The following is a 19149-nucleotide window of genomic DNA, read 5'->3' on the forward strand; positions in this document are numbered from 1 at the left end:
TTAAATAAATTATGCTGCTCTGACGAATTCTCTCAAAGATATTAAAATTCGCTCTTTCGGATTAATTCAAGCAAGAAAGAACCTTCCGATGCATCGGAAGGTTCATCTCAAATTAGAACCATATAGAATCCTCAAATTAGAGCCCTTGACCCTCTTGAACACGGAAAAATTAAATTGCTGATTTAACAATTCAATTGCTAAAAAAGTGACTGCAATGTTTCAATGTAAATTTTACAACAAAAAAATGCTACTTTAAGCACCCCCACGGTTAAATTAGCTTACAATAGTGGTTAAAGCAGCATCTTTTTTGTTGTGAAATCTAGGTTGAAATATTGCAGTCTTTTTTTTTTAGCAATTGAGTTGTTGAATCAGCAATTTCATTTTTTCCGTGTATTGGCAGTATGTACTTGGCTGCTGTGGGGATTAGGACGATTTTTCTGGCTTTCATGATTCCACTGCACAAGGTAGAGAACCAAACATAGCGATTCATGTGCTCTCATTGAAAGGATTACACATAGAATGCCAAGAAATTCTGCGCCAGCTAAATTTTGATTTGATGTTCCTTTTAACCAGGAAGGCCCCTTTGAGGCCAGTACGATAAGACATACGAAAAGAATAAAAATCCTTTCAATGCTAAATGGGAGCAGCTTAACATCCACACCCATCATAATAGTTTCACATTTCTACATGAAGGAAGTAATGCGCATGAGAGAGCCGAAAGAGTCACTTTTCAACCTCACTGTTATCGAGATTGGCACATAGAAAGTTCAATTTTAAGGCTTGTCCAGCTCAAGAGGTCAGAAGGAACGTCATATCAAATAATATCAGAAATGCATGGTTCTTTCATGAACACTACTTGGATTGCATTTTGCAATAAGGAACCAAGAGCATTCCAATGTTGCTAGGATTGTGCAACTCACATTCCTCGACAAAAATTCCTGAAATCATGCAAAAAATTAAATTTACGAAGATGATTTTGGTCTTGAATTTATAGTTTTTTGGGAGTAAAGATAAATATTGTTCAGATGATCAGTTTATATTTGAAAGGTAAAAAAAGTTGCACAGTCTTAGCGGAATTAGAATGCTCTTGGTTCCTTTTTGCAAAATGCAATCCACTTGTTCCTACCTCTTTTCATCATTATCTCTAATTGCGATTCGAACTGGTGATCTACATCTGACATAGTACACGTAAAATAAACTTTTAACGAATTTCAGAGATCTGAGAAGGAGAAAACTGTGAGGGGAAGGAAGAAGCGAAGACATTTTAACCAAAATTATTTTTATTTTTCGAGACCATTTTCAGACATTGGACAAACAATTTGTTCTCTAGACCAACAACTTACAAATACGAAAATAATCTTGCTTCAATTTTGCATTGTTTCGAATCCAATTTACAAAATTTACAGACAAGCTTAAAAAATTCTAGATTATACACATTAAATACACGGAACACTGCGGGCGCAATCACGCTTTACGCTCGATTGTACAACACTTAGAAGGAGCGTAGGTACAGGGATATTTACATAGGAGCACACGGCAGCATAGCCAAGTGATTCCTAGGGTAAACCGAAAAACCTGTGATTCATGGCATGTCTCAAAACAAAACGTGAACTTGAAATTGTAATCAACTGTTACATGTAATTTTAAGAAAAAAATGAATAGTTCATAATTTTTGACTATCCACAGAGATAGGAACCTTCATCATAAAGATTAAGATAGAAGATTAGATAAAGAAGACAAAATTCTGTCTGCATGGAACGATACATTAATGTGATACCAAACTTTGCATGATATAAAATTTTGAATACCTGTTGATGCTAAAAGTGTTGATTCTAATGGGGATGAGTTCAGGATTTGATTTGATACCAAAAGCGTTTTCGGCTAACCCTAGTTAGTTATTTTAACTACAAAGATGCTCTGTACACAAGCTATAACATTCAAATGCCTTTGAAATCTTTACAAGTAAAAATATAAATTCAAAACCTAGCTTTAAAATCTCAACGGTATTCTATTATGCAGCTAGGTTGACTTCAACAAAATATAGCTTATTGGTACTTCTGGGAACAAAAAAGATTACATCCACTTCTCTAACATCACAAGATGATGAACTTAGAACCATGATTTTCAATTAAAGTCACAAAAAAGTCCCTCTTTATCCACATTTGTAATTTTAAGAGACTTCAGAGGATCTTAATTTGTTGGTGCACAAGCATTCTGGCAACCAGACGGTTAAAAATCTTAAAGTTATTGGTGATGGCTGGAAATGTTACTTTGACTTAAATTGCTGCACACCAACACTCACTGATTAAATTCAATGAAAGTTTGAGAAGACAATTATTTTCACAGTAATACCTCAACTATCCTGTCTTCAATTATTTGGCGCTCAAGTTACCTTGATGTTATGCATATTTGATTATGCTGAGTTTTTGGTATCCAGCACATGCTTAACCAAAATTAATCGGATAATTGAGGTACGACTATACTATGAAAATTGGTGCTTGTGAAACCCCTTTCTGAGAGAATTTAGTGTGCACATTGGTGGGTGTCTTAAGTTTCATGCATGTTTTACACTGCTTTGGATACAAGAATCGGCTCTTACTCTTTGCACTTTGACAAGACCAGAGAAGCAAAAGATAAAGTCAAATCACTTCCTGTTGTTGCCAAACTTAGCTATTGTGGTACTTTTTTCAAAGCACAGCGCTTGTGACACGCACTTTACTCCAATTACAAGAAACTTTTTACAAAATACAAGGCTTGTATCTAATGAAAACTAGTTAGTTACATACATGAGATGAATCTGAAACTAATACAGGTGACTCAATTTTCAAAAAAATAGTACATTCAACACTCTTCCTGAAGGAGACAAAAACTTTCTTTTTTTTTAAAATAAATTTTACTCTTCATTAGCTTTGAGCTAGGTACGATTCAGTGGAATAACTTTACCTATATTTTGCACAAAACTTATCCGTTTGCCTTAATACTTAAAAGGCAATTGGGAGGAGCAAAATCATTAACCTAAAGAAAGGGATACAAACATAATAACTTGCAGAAGAGCATTTAAGGTGATAAAATCCAAAACTGACAAATTCATGAACTTTTGTAAAATTTTTGTTCCCAGCTACAAATTTTGTTGTAATTGCACTTAAAAAATTCCCAAGCAGAGCTAACCATGATAGAGATTAAAATCGATGTTTGTCAAAGGTTTTAAAAGACAATTTGAAAGTTTGACTCTACGAGTTACTTAGGTACTCAATAAAACGCACTACAATACACACTGTACAATCACTTACAATGTTGCGACTTAAAAGTAAGAAACTTAAACAAATAATTATTTAAAATCAATGGTACTGAAAAAAAGAACTAACAAGGAAGGAAAAATCTAGGATGAATAATGCTAGAAAAAAAAGGGCTGAGTAAAATTATAAGTAGACTTTTCAGAAATAAGTAGTCGCGGCAGGTGAACTTCGCAAAACTTTATCATCTAATAAGAGATCGGAAGACTTTAAAAAACCATTACGAGATATTAAAAATCAAGATGGGATAATAAAATTCACCTACATGATAGAATTGCAATAAAAAAGGAGCAAGAATAAGATTTAGCTACGAGTACATTGGTAAAAGAATTACACGAGTTCCGATATGTTTTTGGATCCTGAATTTGATACATTTCTCCGACAGAGTTGGATTTCCAAAGCTTCAATTTATACTAAGGAATGTATAAAAGTGAGCATGGTCACTACAAAATAAAGATATTCTATGTCAGGAATGCCAAAAAACTTATTTTTGCATACGGTGCCATATTTTTTCAACAAACTTGAATGAATAGGAAAAATTCTGTTCGACAGTTGCTGAATTTGATGACAAGGACTCAGGGATACATAAAGTATAGATTCATATTGAAAGAAAAGAGTATTGTTAATTATGGGCAGAGAAGATCTACATACTTTGGTTTCAGGTGATTCTGAGTGATCCAGGGACTAGATCTGTCACAATGTTGCGCTGCTACACGGTCTGTATCTTTGAGTAGCAATAATTATCGTAATGTACAAATTAATTCCAGAGACTGATACGACAAAATGACTTGCAGACATGCAGAGCACATTGAGGTCATGAGTGCATACATTGCTATTCTGTAAAATCCTGATTTCTGAGCTTGTCTTTGCAATTATAAAGCTATAGATAACAACAAGGTTTCAAAGTCTCTCATGATGTCTTTTACTGAGTAGAAATGTTGAATTTATCTCCATTACTATTCCTCAAAAATTAATACTCCTTTGATTGATTAAAAATGATGAGCTTTAAAGCTTTGCCGAATCTGCTGGATTTTAGAATAAAATGGGACGCAAAAAATATTTACAGACACTTTTCTATTTCAGTCACTTTTGGGGCTAAATAGCGACTACTAAAGACAGGATTTTCGATTTAACCCACTGAAAAAGGTGAGAAAAACTCAACTCTCTCATTTTTGGTAAATGCTAATTCTTAAAAAAAAAAGAAAAAGAAACAAAAAATAACAGCTACTCAAAGAGTAGTAGTGGTTGAATGCCCTTTTTCATTTACAAAACTTCGAATCAGAATTTCGTAAAACAATGGCTTACAGACTTCACTATCCATTTTGTTCATCCAACTTTAGTAATTAGTTAGACACATGTATTATGACACGAAATGAGTATTAAATCAAACACTTCGAATGTTTTTGAGCTTGATTCTGCTCTTTAACATTAGAGTGATAATTCAGCTTTATACTGAGGAAAAACAAAATGTCACTCATATTCCATTGCTTATTTGCAAAAATTGCTAATGTTTAAGTTGCGAGTACAGAAGAAGAAAGAAAAAAACAACAACAATAGAGAAATTTGAAACCTAGAAATAATTGTGTGGTGATGAAAGGATACAACACCGTCTTCCCTACGAAGGAATATATCTTGGTTGTGCTGTTACAGTATTCTATTCTGACATTTTATTTTTTTATGATAGTCATCAATCATCACATGTATTTGCCTGGAATTTTTGGTAATTTTTCTTTCCACGTGTTGAGAAAAGACACAAATTTTCAGAAAAATTTGTGCGATGGTTCTCTCATGGAAGAATAAAATGCTTGTATGAATACTAAACAGCACAGACAAGATACGTTCCTTTGTTCCTGGGACAAGAATAAGGGCCTACTAAGTTGTTATGAGAAGAAAAAAAGAGGCAGAAATATCTTCATCAATTAAAGCTACTATTGGTCAAAAACACAAGAGGTCATCGCGATTGATATACTTATTTGACACAAAATAAAATCTTTCATTGAGAATCTTTGATCGTAAGTCGATTAGATATTCACAGTCCATCACATGTCAGTTTGATACTAATTAATAATTTAAAGGTGAATCCCTTATATTCATAATTCGTTAAAGCAATTTTAGACTTCGAGGGTCTCTAAGTATTTTTTAAAATTTAAGAACCTTCGATGAAACTAATGGAACAGTATACAATTTTTTAAGTGAAAAAAGTACACAGAAAATCAAATAAAATTAAAAGGCCAAACGGCAAAAATGGAACAAAAATAGAAGTAAAACTTAAGTAGAAAATAAAGGAAGTCTGAAGAGGACATACAAAAAATAAGAGAGTGGTTCAAGGAATGAGTATAAATGCTTTAAAATTATAAAACACAGAGAAGAACATTGAATTCTGATAAATGCTGCAAGCCAGATGCAAGACATAGCTGTTCAACTGTTTTCAAAGATTTAGAATTCGATGAGAAAATTCTTCTCCCATGATTAAATATAAATAAGAAAAACATGAATCTTAACTTCAGGGAATATAGAACTATCCGTCAAAATTTGATCCTTTTACAGAAGAGAGAGCCCGGCTCATTGCTTGAAATTTTTACACAGCATTTTTCAACAAGGAAAAGCAAATTAAGAGGGTTTTTCAGGGGTGATGTTGAATAATTTTCAAATTAAAGAATAAAGTACTACCAGAAATTCGAAACCTAGCAAAGCATAATTTTCAGTTTCAAAATAATCTTGTTGGGTGCTTTTGAGTCCAGTTTTCATCTCTTGATATTAAGCAAATTTTATTTAAGGTTCCGAACCTCTCAAGAAAGTTCTGCCCAATTCAACCTACACTGTTGCCGACAGATATGACCATTCAGACCCATTGGTTTTCCATGGATTGAACCTTTTTCAGAACCACTTTGTGAGGCAGTACCAACATTACGCACCAACGTTGTAATTCGTCAGTTCCCGAACCGGAAGTTTCAAACTCAAATAAAATTCGCTTATTTTCGCTGATGATATGACATGAATTCTATACTTGATTTAATCATGAGAATGACAACAGGGCATTATGCTCTGAGGCCGAGAAAAGGAGGCTTCAGATGCAAAAATGATGTAAAATGACAGGCATTCAATTTCAAGTACATTGCACATGTATCATTTTGACAACTGAGCTTTCAACAGGATCTCACAGTTGTGATAATGTGGAAAGGAAAAAGGTAAAAAATAGAAAAAATGAACATAGTTAAAACACGCGCACACACAAACGCACACACTATGATGGCAGTAATTGCAGATTTCCCCAGTTGTGGAAAACATAATCTCAAATTGAATAACCTAACAATTTTCCTATCAAATGTACTTGTTGTAGCTCTAATAAATTATATCACACCTGTAACAAAAAAAAAAAAATAATATGATAGATGAGAATGGCAGATAAGAGATGGATACTGGAAAAGATAAGACCAGATTGAAGATCGAACTATGAGGAGCGCTCAATACATCTTTGCAGTTTGCATCCTCTGTGCCTTTTCCACAGAAATGGACCACTAGACTAGGTACGAATTTCAGCATTCTGATACATGTTTCTGAACCAAAATTTCACGTAAAATGCGATGCGCATAGCAAAAGTTACCGAAACCAACTCCTTTCGAAGATATTTAAAGATTCATGATGCGTGAATTCAAACTGCCCGCTCATGAAAACTCAATGCTCTACGTGATTCACATCGCGCGCTAAACATTCATCATGATAGTCTCTGCAATATAAAAATCTGGAAACCTCAATCTTGACGGTTTGGCTCAGCTATAGCAAATTTCTTGTGGTTTGAACAACATGTAATGGGAAATGAACATTGCTCGATGGAGAGGCTTGCTGAAACCGTTGTAGCGCGCGATTTGACTCGAGTAGAGCTGAGTTTCTTGTGAGCGGGCAGTTCAAATTCCTTGTAACCAATGTGAAATAAAAATGTTGAAATCTTCGTTAGGAGTTAGTTTCAGTAATATTCCTTGCGCTAATCGTGTATTGTAATCGTGTAATCGTGAAATTCTGGTTAAGAAACATGTATCAGATTGCTTAAATTCATACCTTGTCTAGTGGTCCATTGTTCAATTTTCAAAAATCAAAGATATTTGGGAAACTGATGATATCCCTGACATTTCAATGTAAATTACAATTCGTTTCATGCACTTGCGCTTGAATGCAGAGTGTTTACATCTTCTTTGAGCGTATAATCTCTTGCCGAGGTTGCGCACTTTTTTTTGGCGTTTGAAATGCAAGTTCTCTCATTGGAAAACAGATTCATAAGTATAGAACTTGGATTCAGCCATAATTTGATAAGATGAGACATTCCTTTCACTATTTGATGGAGTTTTCTCCCATCCTAACCAGATTTAATGGAGGGAATCAAGCACTACAATGCTGAAAGTATTGGATTTCGAGGTATTGAAGAATTTTGCTCAGCAGACTGAGACAGCTTCAAAACAGTGCTAGCTCACTACTCTCAGCCAGGACATTCCTCAAAGCTGAGTTTTCATAAAAGGTGAAAGTACTCGGTTTGACTCGACTCAAAATCAGAGTACTTCCACACTTACCTATTGCAATGGCAATCTTAGGACTGAGAAAATGATACTTACAAATCAGACCTTATGCTGTCGCATGTTGAAAGCATTCCGATCACTACTATATGCACCAGCGTACAATTCTGGTCTACTATTTACAGGAGGCGCCGTTGCTGAAAAACAAGAAAGAGCACATTAAAATTTAGTAAAGTGAAACGAAACAGAGGAATAAAATTATGATATGATTTATGTCTTGCAAAGGGTCAATTGTGCTATCCACAAAGTAAGTTAAGATTTACCCTTGAGCATTGATTTGCGATGATAAATACTGTCTGTCCGAATGCGAAGTTTCAACATCCCATATTATTGGAAATATCGCCCATCTAAAAACTTGGCTTATGATGTCATTCACTGCGGTTGTGCATACCATGGTTTTTTCCACCTTTGTTTTATCCATGTTTTATACCGTATAGCAAGTGGAATAAGTGTATATTGATGAATCCAAGGTAAAAGAAACCATGGTATATCAATGCAACAATCAGAGTTGACAAGCTGTGGTTAAGAAAACGGTGGTTGCAGAAATCTATCAAAATTTAAGAATGACAAAGATTTGTTATATTCCGCATTGGCGACATAGAGAAAGGTACAGGGAGGGTCTTAATCCCCCATCAGGTCAGTTTTATGAGGTCTTTTAATTTATGTCCATTTAGCATAAACGATGCGCCACCATGTGTGTTGTGTGGAAAGATGCCATATGACACGTTTGATTAAATTTTACGCATTTCGATGATAAACAAAAATCATCCTGAAATCGACTAAAAAGGATGAATTAAGCTACCCAAAAATACCCGGAACAGATTTCCTTCTTGCACAGCCTATGCGGTTTATCATAAACAAAACTTTAAATGCGTTTCTTTTGAATCACCTTTTAGAATTAGTCTCTCATTCTTAAATTACAATCTGTTTGCAACATAGAAGTCTTCCTTTTTTTTTGAAGGATGACTGTATCTATTATCAAACAACAACTTTTTTTTTACTTTGTTTCACCCTTCCCGAAGTATTCCCTGGGAATTTTTGTGCAAAGATAAGTGAAAAATAAATGAAAAGTGGAGATTCGTAACGTTGCAATCGGAGACACACATTCATGAACTTGAGCCTTTAATATGGAATTGAGTAGTCTCAGGCCAGAACATACCTTTGGGTGCGTAGTGATGTAAGCGGCTTTCACCGTGGCTGTGTCTACTACTTTGAGCACCAGATCGATGCCCGCCACTGCTTCCACCGTGCCTGTGTGCGTGATGGAAGTGTGGTCGATGCTGCAAAAAAATGGATCTCCATGAAATTCTTCGCTTTTTAAAATATTTTATGCAGAGACAAAAAACTTGAAATTTGTTTTCAAAATGAACTACAAGCATAGATGATGAACTTAAACACATTCTACCTCAACTTTTTCTGACTTGACAAGGAAGCAAACACTGAGCTGACATATTTTGCCTCGACATTGATCTGGCCAAAGAGTCTGTTGCACTGGTCACAAAATCGTGTTTTGATGCTTAGTTCTAGTAAAGTAGCCAAAAATGATACGATCTGTTCAAATAGTAACTCTCTACGTTCAATATTAACCAAGATATCGTGCTTTGAAAAATTCTTTCTATGACGTCATCTTCCTCGGTGGTGACACCCTTGGTTTCTTCCAACCTGCATTCATCCGAGTTTCACGTTGAGTAACTATTGAAAATGTGTGTGTCTCGTTGAAAGATGAAAGCAAAATGGAAGAAACCGAGGGTGTTACTACCACAGTAGATGACGGCAGAAACCAAATTTTTCAAAACAAGATAGCTCACTCAACATTGAGCGCAGAAAGTTGCTATTTGGACAGATTCCATTATTTTTAGCTAATCTACAAGAATCAAGCATCAAAACACGATTCTGTGACCAGTGCAACTGACCGATTCATGGAGAATCAATAAAATAAACCAGTTTTAAATCACCCTAGTAGCACAGATAGCAATAAATAGCAGTTACATAGTAAAAATATTGCAATTCAACTGAGTGTTGTGTATGTTGCCTAGCTCCTATTTGAAGGGGCCCCATTTATTGAAACTTATTGCAATAAAATTTAAATAAGTTGTTATTTTTCATTGCATTGCATATTGCCTACCTTTTTGACGTATGGAGCTCATTTTGTTGATGATTTAAAATCGGCATAAACCGAATAAATCATATAAAAATATTGAAATTTGATGGTAAAAAAAATTACAATGGTATTGAAATCAACTTGCAATTTAATTTCAATATTTTCGTTGCACTGTGCTACTTGGGCACTGCTAACAGCAAACGCTTTTCATAGCTCTTCCCATGTTTGTATTTATAAATCTTCAATTTGATGACGACTTTCCTAATTTTTCTTAAATGTTAGAATGAAATCTTGAAGGATCAGCAACCCTGATTGTTTTTTCAATGAAAACGGTTTTCATAAGTCGGTGAAAAAAACTTATCTATCAAAAACTTTAAGTTGAAGTAATTGTTACATTTTATAAATCAATAACCATATTCGCACAACTTTGCCATCATGTATAAGAGTAATCAATCAATCACAAAACATCAACAAGTATTGTCATTGGCTTTCAGCGCTCTGGCGGCGGCAGCTTTCAAAAATAATGATCAAAAATTCAATTTTCAGGTTGTGTTCACATTGATGACTTACATGTAGTGCAGAGCACATGTTAATCATCGATGTGATTTGAGGATGTTCATCAATTGACGTTTGGGCGTCTCAATCTGATTTATCAATGCAAGAACAATCGGCCTGCAGGTCTGACAGTGCCAATTCATGCACAAGACAACTATTGAAAATTTCAGAAACTAACAATTACGCAACGTATAAAAATTGATTAAAAAAGCTGTTACAGGAAGAGGATTTATAAGACTTGCTGTGAAAAGGAGGCTGAAATAGTAACTCACCATCCTCCGAAGCGTTGAGATTGGTCTTCGGAGAGTTTCACTGAACCGCCTTGCAGGAGGTTTCTTTGGATTTGAAGAGGGCGTGTGGACTGCGCAGCATTTGATGAAAATACCCATCACAATCACAAATGCAATACTCATAAGTAAACATGCCCACCAGTTCTCCTACAACAGGAAACCGACACAATAAAACAGTATTCTGTGTAAAGCGGTAATGGCAGCATCCAACCAAGTGCTCGGTCTGCGTACCCATTAATTTGATAAAAATTTAAAAAGGAGTTTTTAACACCCCAAATTTAAGGAGTGATTTTAAGCTTTATTTCAAAACAGCGAGCATACCAAAACAAGACTCAAATTGAAAGAAGATCAATAAATCCAATCCCTTGTCGTTTTTTCTTCAAAGAAGTGTCATCTTCTAATGCATTTTAGGAAATAATAATTCTCAATTCCTCCAAAGCTATTCTAAATGTTTTCTGCGGCATACTTGGGTGGAATTTTTTCCTTCCTCGGTTTTCTCAAAACTACACTGTAACTTATATGCAGACATCTATGATGGTTAGTATTAGGACTAGAAGAGGTCCTAAATGAAAGAAAACACTAGGAAAATTTATGATAGAAAATAGATACTTACAGTGACCCAAGAGCGAACTATATTAAGAGTTTCTCTATTTAATAACATATTTTTCAGTCTTGCTAGAGGGCCCTCTGCGTCAACAGCACGGCATTTATAAAATACATCACAGTAACCCTGGAAGCAAACAAAAGTGACAGTGTCAAATTACTGTTCAGGAGTTATGATTTAGTTCTTGCAAATGTTCAGTTTCTTTGCTTATTCATGTATTGAAATCACAAATTTCTGTACACATACATACATAAGAGGGGCTTTCATAGCGCTCTCTGGTGCTCTGCAACGCCTAACAACCACAAAACTCGGTTCTCCCACAACCCGTCAGGGAGTTGGCACTCCCTCATTTCATTTAAAACCCCTTGTTGCCACCCTTTCACTGGGCGTCCCTTTTGTCTCCTCCCAAGAGGAACCCAATCAAGCATTTTTTTGGGCAGCCTTTCATCCGTCATCCTATTAACATGACCATACTAGACAAGCTGTCTGATCATGATGTCGAACTCGATGTTGTTTTCGACTCCCAAGATCTGACGCACTCTATCATTACGGACCCGATCTCTCCTAGAAATTCCTATAGACCTATTTCAGAAATCCATCTCCGTTGCTCATAGCATATCCTGTGTCTGTTTCTTCAGCTGCCAGACTTGACATCCGTACGTTAATATACTTAAAATAATAATTAGTTAATTTCAATATAACATTCAATATAAATCCATTGTTGCAAAAGATTATTAAGATTAAGTTCAAATGAAATCTTAGGAATTCTTTGAATAAACCAAAATAAAAGACAGAGAGTAGAACACAAATCTAGAGTACAGGGTGATCCAACCTCCCTCCACTAGCTTTTCTTGGTAAACGCGAGAATTGAGCTGCGGACAAAACTTTCATAGGGTAAAATCACCCCATAAGAATCGAATGAAAGATTTTCAGCCCCCCCAAAATTGGCACCCTGGGGGTTTTGGGGGACCCCCACCGTTCTCTCCGCAATTTTCAATATAGGAAGGGTATATTTTTGACTTGGATTCGGTATCTGAAAGGTAAAAAAAGTAAGAACATTTGTCTTTGCTCTTGTTACCCTAAAACCCCATTTTTTGGAGTTATGGGCATTTGTTCTGGCAATTTTCAATCGACCTAATGCAAGCGGCCAATCATCTCCAAATTTCAAAATCTAAAAATCGCCTGAAAGAGAGAGGTCAATACCTTTTTATTGATGTGACACATGACCCCTGTTGCTCCAAAATTTTGGGCCACGAGCGACCCCCCAATAAATTTTGGGGCTTGGAGTGCCATGAGTCCCGAAAATGTCAAAAGGCAAGGTAGTTTTTGGCTTCAGAATTTGATTCTACGCGAAAAGTTACCAGAATTGATATTACCGCATTACCCTATTTGCTCCAAATTACTGAAATCTCCATTTCCCCATATGAACCGGTATTTTTGGACAAAATAGAAGGGGTAAAAAAAAAATTGAGCAAACATTCATGCGTTATATCATTCTGCTAACTTTCGCGTAAATTCAAATCAGAATCAAAACATACCTTGCCTTCGGACATTTTCGAATCATGGCCCTCCAAAGCCCCAAAATTTTTGGGGTCTTGGCCCCCAAAATTTTTTTTTTTTTTTTTTTATTTTGAGCAACAGGGTCATGGTGTCACATCATAAAAAGGTATTGACCTCTCCTTCAGAGATTTGTTTAGATTTTGAAATTTGATGATTTGGCCGCTACAATGTTCGAATTTGAAAATTGCCCCAAAAATCCCCATAACTCCAAGAAATGGGGGTTTAGGGAAAAAGTGCAAGAACAAAATGTTCTTATTTTTTTACCGTATATTCCCAATCCAAAGTCCAAAACATACCCTTCCATTTTGAAAATATGCGAGAATCGTGGTGGGCTCCCCCCCCAAAAACCCCCCCATGGGGCCTTTTTGGGGGCTGATAATACTTTCATTCATTCTTTGGTCGATTTACTATGAAAGTTGTGGTCCCGTCTCATTCTCCGCCGTTTTCAAGAAAAAATATTACGGGGGTTCTGGAATCACCGCTGTATATGTTACTGTGAAAGTACATAATAATCCGCTATTCTATACATTAACTAGTTAATTAATCGCGGGTTTCCTTGTTACATGACAAACTTAAATTAATACCATTGAATGATTTCACTGATCGGTCTTCATTAATTTACAGAATAACCACTTATTCTATGCAATAACTAGTTGAGTTATGAAGTAGAAATGTCATTTCATACTTTAACTTAAACCGCCCGTTATTCTATACATTCACTGAATTACGCATTTTGACAGTAACATATACATTCATTGTAAAAATGAGTGAGCAAGCACTAGAGATTCGGGATTCGGCTGCAAGGATGCAACATGGAAGATTCTAAATGGCTAGCCCTATTGACTGCTGACTATACTACTACCACATTGCTGCTTTCATCATGGTGGCGAAAATGAAGTGACTGAAATGAGATATTGCTAGGCTCCATGCAACGATGTTACGTTAGTTTAATAACCCATGGAAAATCCTATTTTCTGAGAATATCATTCCTACCATTTTTGTACGATAGCGTATAGGACAGAGGAAAACCTGCCATAGCAGTAAAGAGGTAGAGCTTCCATGAACACAACTGGAGAAAATGTATACCTGAAAATTATCACACGGAGATCCAGGTCGGAGACTGATTCCGCCTGGTGGTAAACCTACAGCTGCAGCAAACTCGGAGGTTGACCGGCAAGTGTCCGGATTGGTCCCGTTCATGCAGGCTAGCTCACACAGTTTGCGTTTGTCGATGTTGGGGATGATATGAGACGTCAAGAAACACTCATGCAGTCCCCACTCAAGACATATTGACCCAGTGCACTCACCGTTGATGCACAGCTACAAAAATGAAAAAGCTCATTAAAAAAAAAACTCGTCAGGAGGTCAGTTAATTTTTACAAAAAGAAAATGTAAATCAATGGAAATTGACAATTTTGGGGAAGATCTGCAGTCTTTAGCTTATTTATTTTTTAAAATTCGATCAATGAATTGAAATGGGACAGCAATTCTAGGAAAATTAAGTGTCTTTTTTTGAAATGTTCCACAGCTTCCTTGGCAAAAATTTTGATTTCCACAAGTTTGGCACTTGCCATCTAGGGGTAGGAGCCCAAGGATAGAATTTAGCTTAGCTGCTTCAAACTTTGACTTTGGGCAGTCGAAAAACATCTAACTCACCGATAATATATGATCAGTCAATAATAAGAGGATAGAGATCAATGACATTAAAATTTAGGATTTGACAAATTTATTCTTTAAGTTCTCCATTAACGTCAGGTGTCAAAAGTACTTCTCAACTTATGACTGACTTTATAACCACAAAAAACTTCAAAGTTGTCATGATAACCTGGAAAGGCAAAAAGCCTTAAATCTTGGATTTTCACATCTATTTTTGAATGGTGAATGTGATGGGCACTTGTTGATTTATTCTCAAATTACTTAGAGTTACACCCTTAATTTAAAATCTTTACTTTCTTCAATTACTTTAATATCTTTAGGTTTTCTAACAGAGAGTCTTCTTCAAGGATTTACGAAAAAAAAAAAAAAAAAAAAAAAAGTCCCAGTTGAAAATGACACTCAAATTCTCCATCTAAAAACATCTCTTTGCTTTAATCAAATTATTATCTAATGTTTCACGATCACCTGCCTGATCGCAGCATTCATAATCAAAGCATATTTTCACTCTTAAACCTCAAAGCTGCAACTAATACCGTGCTTACCTGAGTGCCTTCGTTGCAGCGAGTTTTGTTAGCTTTCGGGGGTGGTGGTGGACACTCCGGAGAACGACCAGAGCACGTTGAGCTCCAGCTGCAATCCGATTCTGACTTGCATTGCACGCTGTGCGATATAGGAATAAACTTGCAAGTATTACTGTAACAACATGGTCCTTGTGAGGGACTACACTCTGTGTTAATCCGTCGGCCACACCTACATAACATCAAACGCAAAAAACTTAGTATTTGTGAAAACAAGATCTTCAGATATTGTAAGGATTAAGGCATCGCAAGACATGATTTCTCATCAAAAGCCAGTGTTATATACATTAGACATTTCGAAAATTTCCAAAATGAATATGTAGAAAAGACATTAGCTTTCACTAAGTATAAAATTGGTAAATTCAAACTGTTCTAACTGGATTCATATAAATCTATCACTGATATATAATAAATGATACTGGAAAGAAATGAAATACATAATTGATAAACTGAATCATAAGTTGATTTTATTAAAATCTATTAAATTTGAAAACTGATTATTTATTTAAATTAAACATATTTGTATTAAAATGCCATTGTAATTAATTAATTTTAACTAATATTGGATAACCCATTCAAATGAATCTTATCCTAAGAATTTTCCTTGATTAAAGTCTCATCTCATTGTTAATTTTATTCTAAGTCGTTAAATCCTCTTATCTGCTTCTTGTTGTTCCTACTTACTGTTTTTTCTGTTTTCTCTTTTTCGTTTTTACCTTGTTAACCTTGTAATTGGGCTATCGCCTAATGATTTTTATAAATAAACAAAAATTCTATTTTGGAAGGAATCTCACCCCTTGGCGGTAGTATTTTCTCTATCGTGTTCATTCAATATTCTTGGATAGCAGCACCTATCATTGCACTCATTGTAATCATAGCCGCAATCGCATTCCTCTCCGGCTTCGACAATTTTGTTCCCACAGAAAGCACCCTCGGACGCTGTGAACAAAAGCAACACAATCAGACTAACTTGATGACAAATTGGAATCAGTCACACAAAATTCATTTACAAAGAAAGGAATAGATTCTAAGAGTTAGATTCTTTTCTCTGAATTGTGGAAGAATTTTGCAGGACAAGACAATGTATTCACACAGGGAATCTATTTGCAGCAGAGCAAAATTTACTATTATTTTGGCGTGGCTAAGAGCTCACAAGATGAAATTTCAATGAAAGAGAAGTTGCACGACACTCGCAATGAAGAGGTGTTTCTTTCATGTTGGCAACATTACGTTTTTTCTTTTAAATTCTGGTGAAATGCCTCATACTTATTGAGGCAGACTGCCTAACCTCGGGTGAATTATTCTTAATATAACAGGCTGAAATGGAAGAAAAACAATTTTAAAGTGAAAATTGCAATTTCTAATGAGTCGTCCCTCGTTCAAAGTGCTATGAGATACATACCCTGTTACTGATGAATAAAAACAAATTGATCTGTGTCCGCAACAGTCCAAATAATAGTTAATTTCAATTGGAACAGTCGGACTTTTGGCTTGAATATTTACGCTTCAGGTATGTTATTTACAATTTTATTTACTTGCGTTGTCATATTCTTTGAGTAATGTAAAAAAAAAGATCAGTGCTGCTTTTTATTTCTTGAGAAAACTTATACGTTCTAAGACAAGAAACTTAGAATCGAGTTACAGTAAGTTTGTTGTTTGCTTGGGACGAAAACTGAAACGTGTAAATAGGAATTCACAATTTACCTTTGAAGCAGTTTCTTTTCTTCTTATCCTCAATTGCATCTAGAACACTACTAATATTCCCAATACTACAAGATGAAAATTTACTATTATTAGGACGGTCACCACTTGTTGCTGAGGCAAACATGATATAATTGCCATATAGACCTCCAGGCCGACAGTCGAGAGGATAGTCATGAGGTGACCCAAAATTATGACCTGCAAAACATAATTTCAAGAAAGTGAAAATCGGCAGCATTTAATGAAATAAAAAGTTAAAGTAAAAAAATTGAAATGAATCAGAGGTGGCAATAATACATGTAGAAGTGAGGGAAATAATAGTAAATAATATAATATAAATACTGTAAATAAACATTCTGTTTTAGAATTAGCGGTGTTAATTAATAAAGTTACACTGGCATACCTTTGCACTCATTTAGGCATTTTGCTAAATTTAACATTTTAATTCAATGGTAATCTTCATGAGCTTTTAGTCATAACTGTACTTCAAATTTCCAATTAAAACAAATTCAACTTTAACTTTGTTCAGTGTTTTGGATTGAAAAGGAGAATGAAGTAATAATTCTGGAAATCTTTTGTACTTCAAATAAAATAGATGCAAGTACCTATGTATACTAACCTATTTCATGCGCTAATGTGAGCTGTGATACTTTAGGTGGCACCCTACTGTTGTAGTTTACGAACGTGATGATACCCGTATTCAAGCTTCTTTTAGTAGATTGATATAAACCTCCGACTGTCTCGGTGTATGTTTTGTACTTCTCACAGATTCCACCAGATGCACCTATGAAGAAACAATTGAAGCTTTATAGACACTCAGTTTTTAAACTCTATAGCTGCAAGACAGATTTTCTGCCTTCAGAAAGTTATATTCAGATTAATTCCCTGAATTTTACTACTCGGTGTGATTTTGTCATTGCCATTACTTCGTTTAGTACTTTGTCCTTTTTACAGACTATCAAATTTTGTTAGTAAAATTATCTCAACCCTGTGTTCATTTTTCTACTTTGGTTTCTACTGTATGTTAGAATTCTTGATGAAAAATGTGATATAAGTTGCACTTGGGTTTGTTCTAAATGTTTGATAAAATATGAATAAATTTAGCAATACACATTTTGAGTGTAACAACTGTAGTCAGACAACATCCCTGATACTAACTCTTGTGGGGGGGGGGGGGGGGTGAAACATTTAGCTAGGCTCTCAATTGTGCGAGCATTTTGGGAAAAAATTCATAAAAAAAAATCGCATTCAATAAGATTTCAGATCCATTAAAATGAGAGGGCTATGTTAATTTTGAACATCCAACACTAGTTTTACCCGTAGTATTTTGAAAATAATGGGAAGAATTGAGTGAAGATCCCAACTTATTCAAAGGAAAAACTTACCTGTAGCACTGGCAACCCAAGCAAGACCTAGCGTGCCACCGTTGAAGTCCCTGTAGGTGAAAACATAAGCAAGGCAGAAATCTTCGTGGTTGCCCAAGGAGTGGAGATTCAGGAAATTTGAGACATCAATGTTTTCCATACAGAAGGGATTCGGTTCTCCTCTATACATTGGCTGGCATGGTGAGTCATCGTCAATCTGTAAAAGCAGAGCCATAATTAGACACCAAGAACAGGACTTAAATTAAAGAGCAGCGATACTTAGGGCTGTTCTATCGGTTGTCGGTAAGCTACCGAAACAGTTCCGTTAAGAAAAAGTTACGATAAGAGCGCTCTTGCCGATAGCGATCAGAGTTTTTGGAGCTGATGAAAATAAGCTGTTGCCATTTGTACATCTATTTTACACGCCGCCGCGCCAGGCAATCTGATAAACCGACACACGGGGCAATAATGCATTGAGTGCGAGCTCTCAAAAATCCGATAAGGCCGGCTGTTGTCAATATCATCGCCACTGTCGGTACTGCCGCCAGTTTCAATAAGAGACGATGTCGATAGTGTTCCGGCAAGAACTCGTTTGAACACCCCCCGCGATACTGCATGATCATATTTTTCTTTTGTTAATGTTGGATATGTAGTTGATGTGAAAGATTTGGACTTGCAGTTAGTAGAAAGCTAAATAAACTAGTAAAAGCTTACAACAATAAGGTATTTGCTTCCAAAAATACATAAGAAAGTTTGATACACCACCTAACAGAGTCTATTACACTCCAGAATTTCTTTATGTGAGGAATAACAGTGTCCTAACCGTCTACTTTAGTTTCTCTTGGCAGTTCACTTTCTCTAACCAATGCACAGAATAGGGTA

At 35.5% G+C, this 19149-nt stretch overlaps 1 protein-coding gene across 1 annotated transcript in view; it reads right to left on the bottom strand.

Moving 5' to 3' along the window:
- Positions 1-1262: 1262 nt before the first annotated feature.
- kuz (zinc-dependent metalloprotease kuz) overlaps positions 1263-19149 on the bottom strand; it is a 63537-nt gene continuing 45650 nt past the window's right edge. The window contains exons 6-16 of the mRNA XM_072303897.1: positions 18289-18484; positions 17523-17687; positions 16907-17101; positions 15997-16141; positions 15167-15374; positions 14055-14288; positions 11418-11534; positions 10787-10951; positions 9018-9138; positions 7898-7995; positions 1263-6654 (exon numbers count right to left, since the gene is read on the bottom strand). Coding sequence (XP_072159998.1) covers positions 7901-7995; positions 9018-9138; positions 10787-10951; positions 11418-11534; positions 14055-14288; positions 15167-15374; positions 15997-16141; positions 16907-17101; positions 17523-17687; positions 18289-18484 — 1641 coding nt within the window. The 3' untranslated portion in view covers positions 1263-6654; positions 7898-7900. The remainder of the gene's footprint in view (positions 6655-7897; positions 7996-9017; positions 9139-10786; positions 10952-11417; positions 11535-14054; positions 14289-15166; positions 15375-15996; positions 16142-16906; positions 17102-17522; positions 17688-18288; positions 18485-19149) is intronic.

This window comes from Bemisia tabaci, chromosome 9 (genome assembly GCF_918797505.1).
Source record: "Bemisia tabaci chromosome 9, PGI_BMITA_v3".
NCBI classification, from domain to species: Eukaryota; Metazoa; Arthropoda; class Insecta; order Hemiptera; family Aleyrodidae; genus Bemisia; species Bemisia tabaci.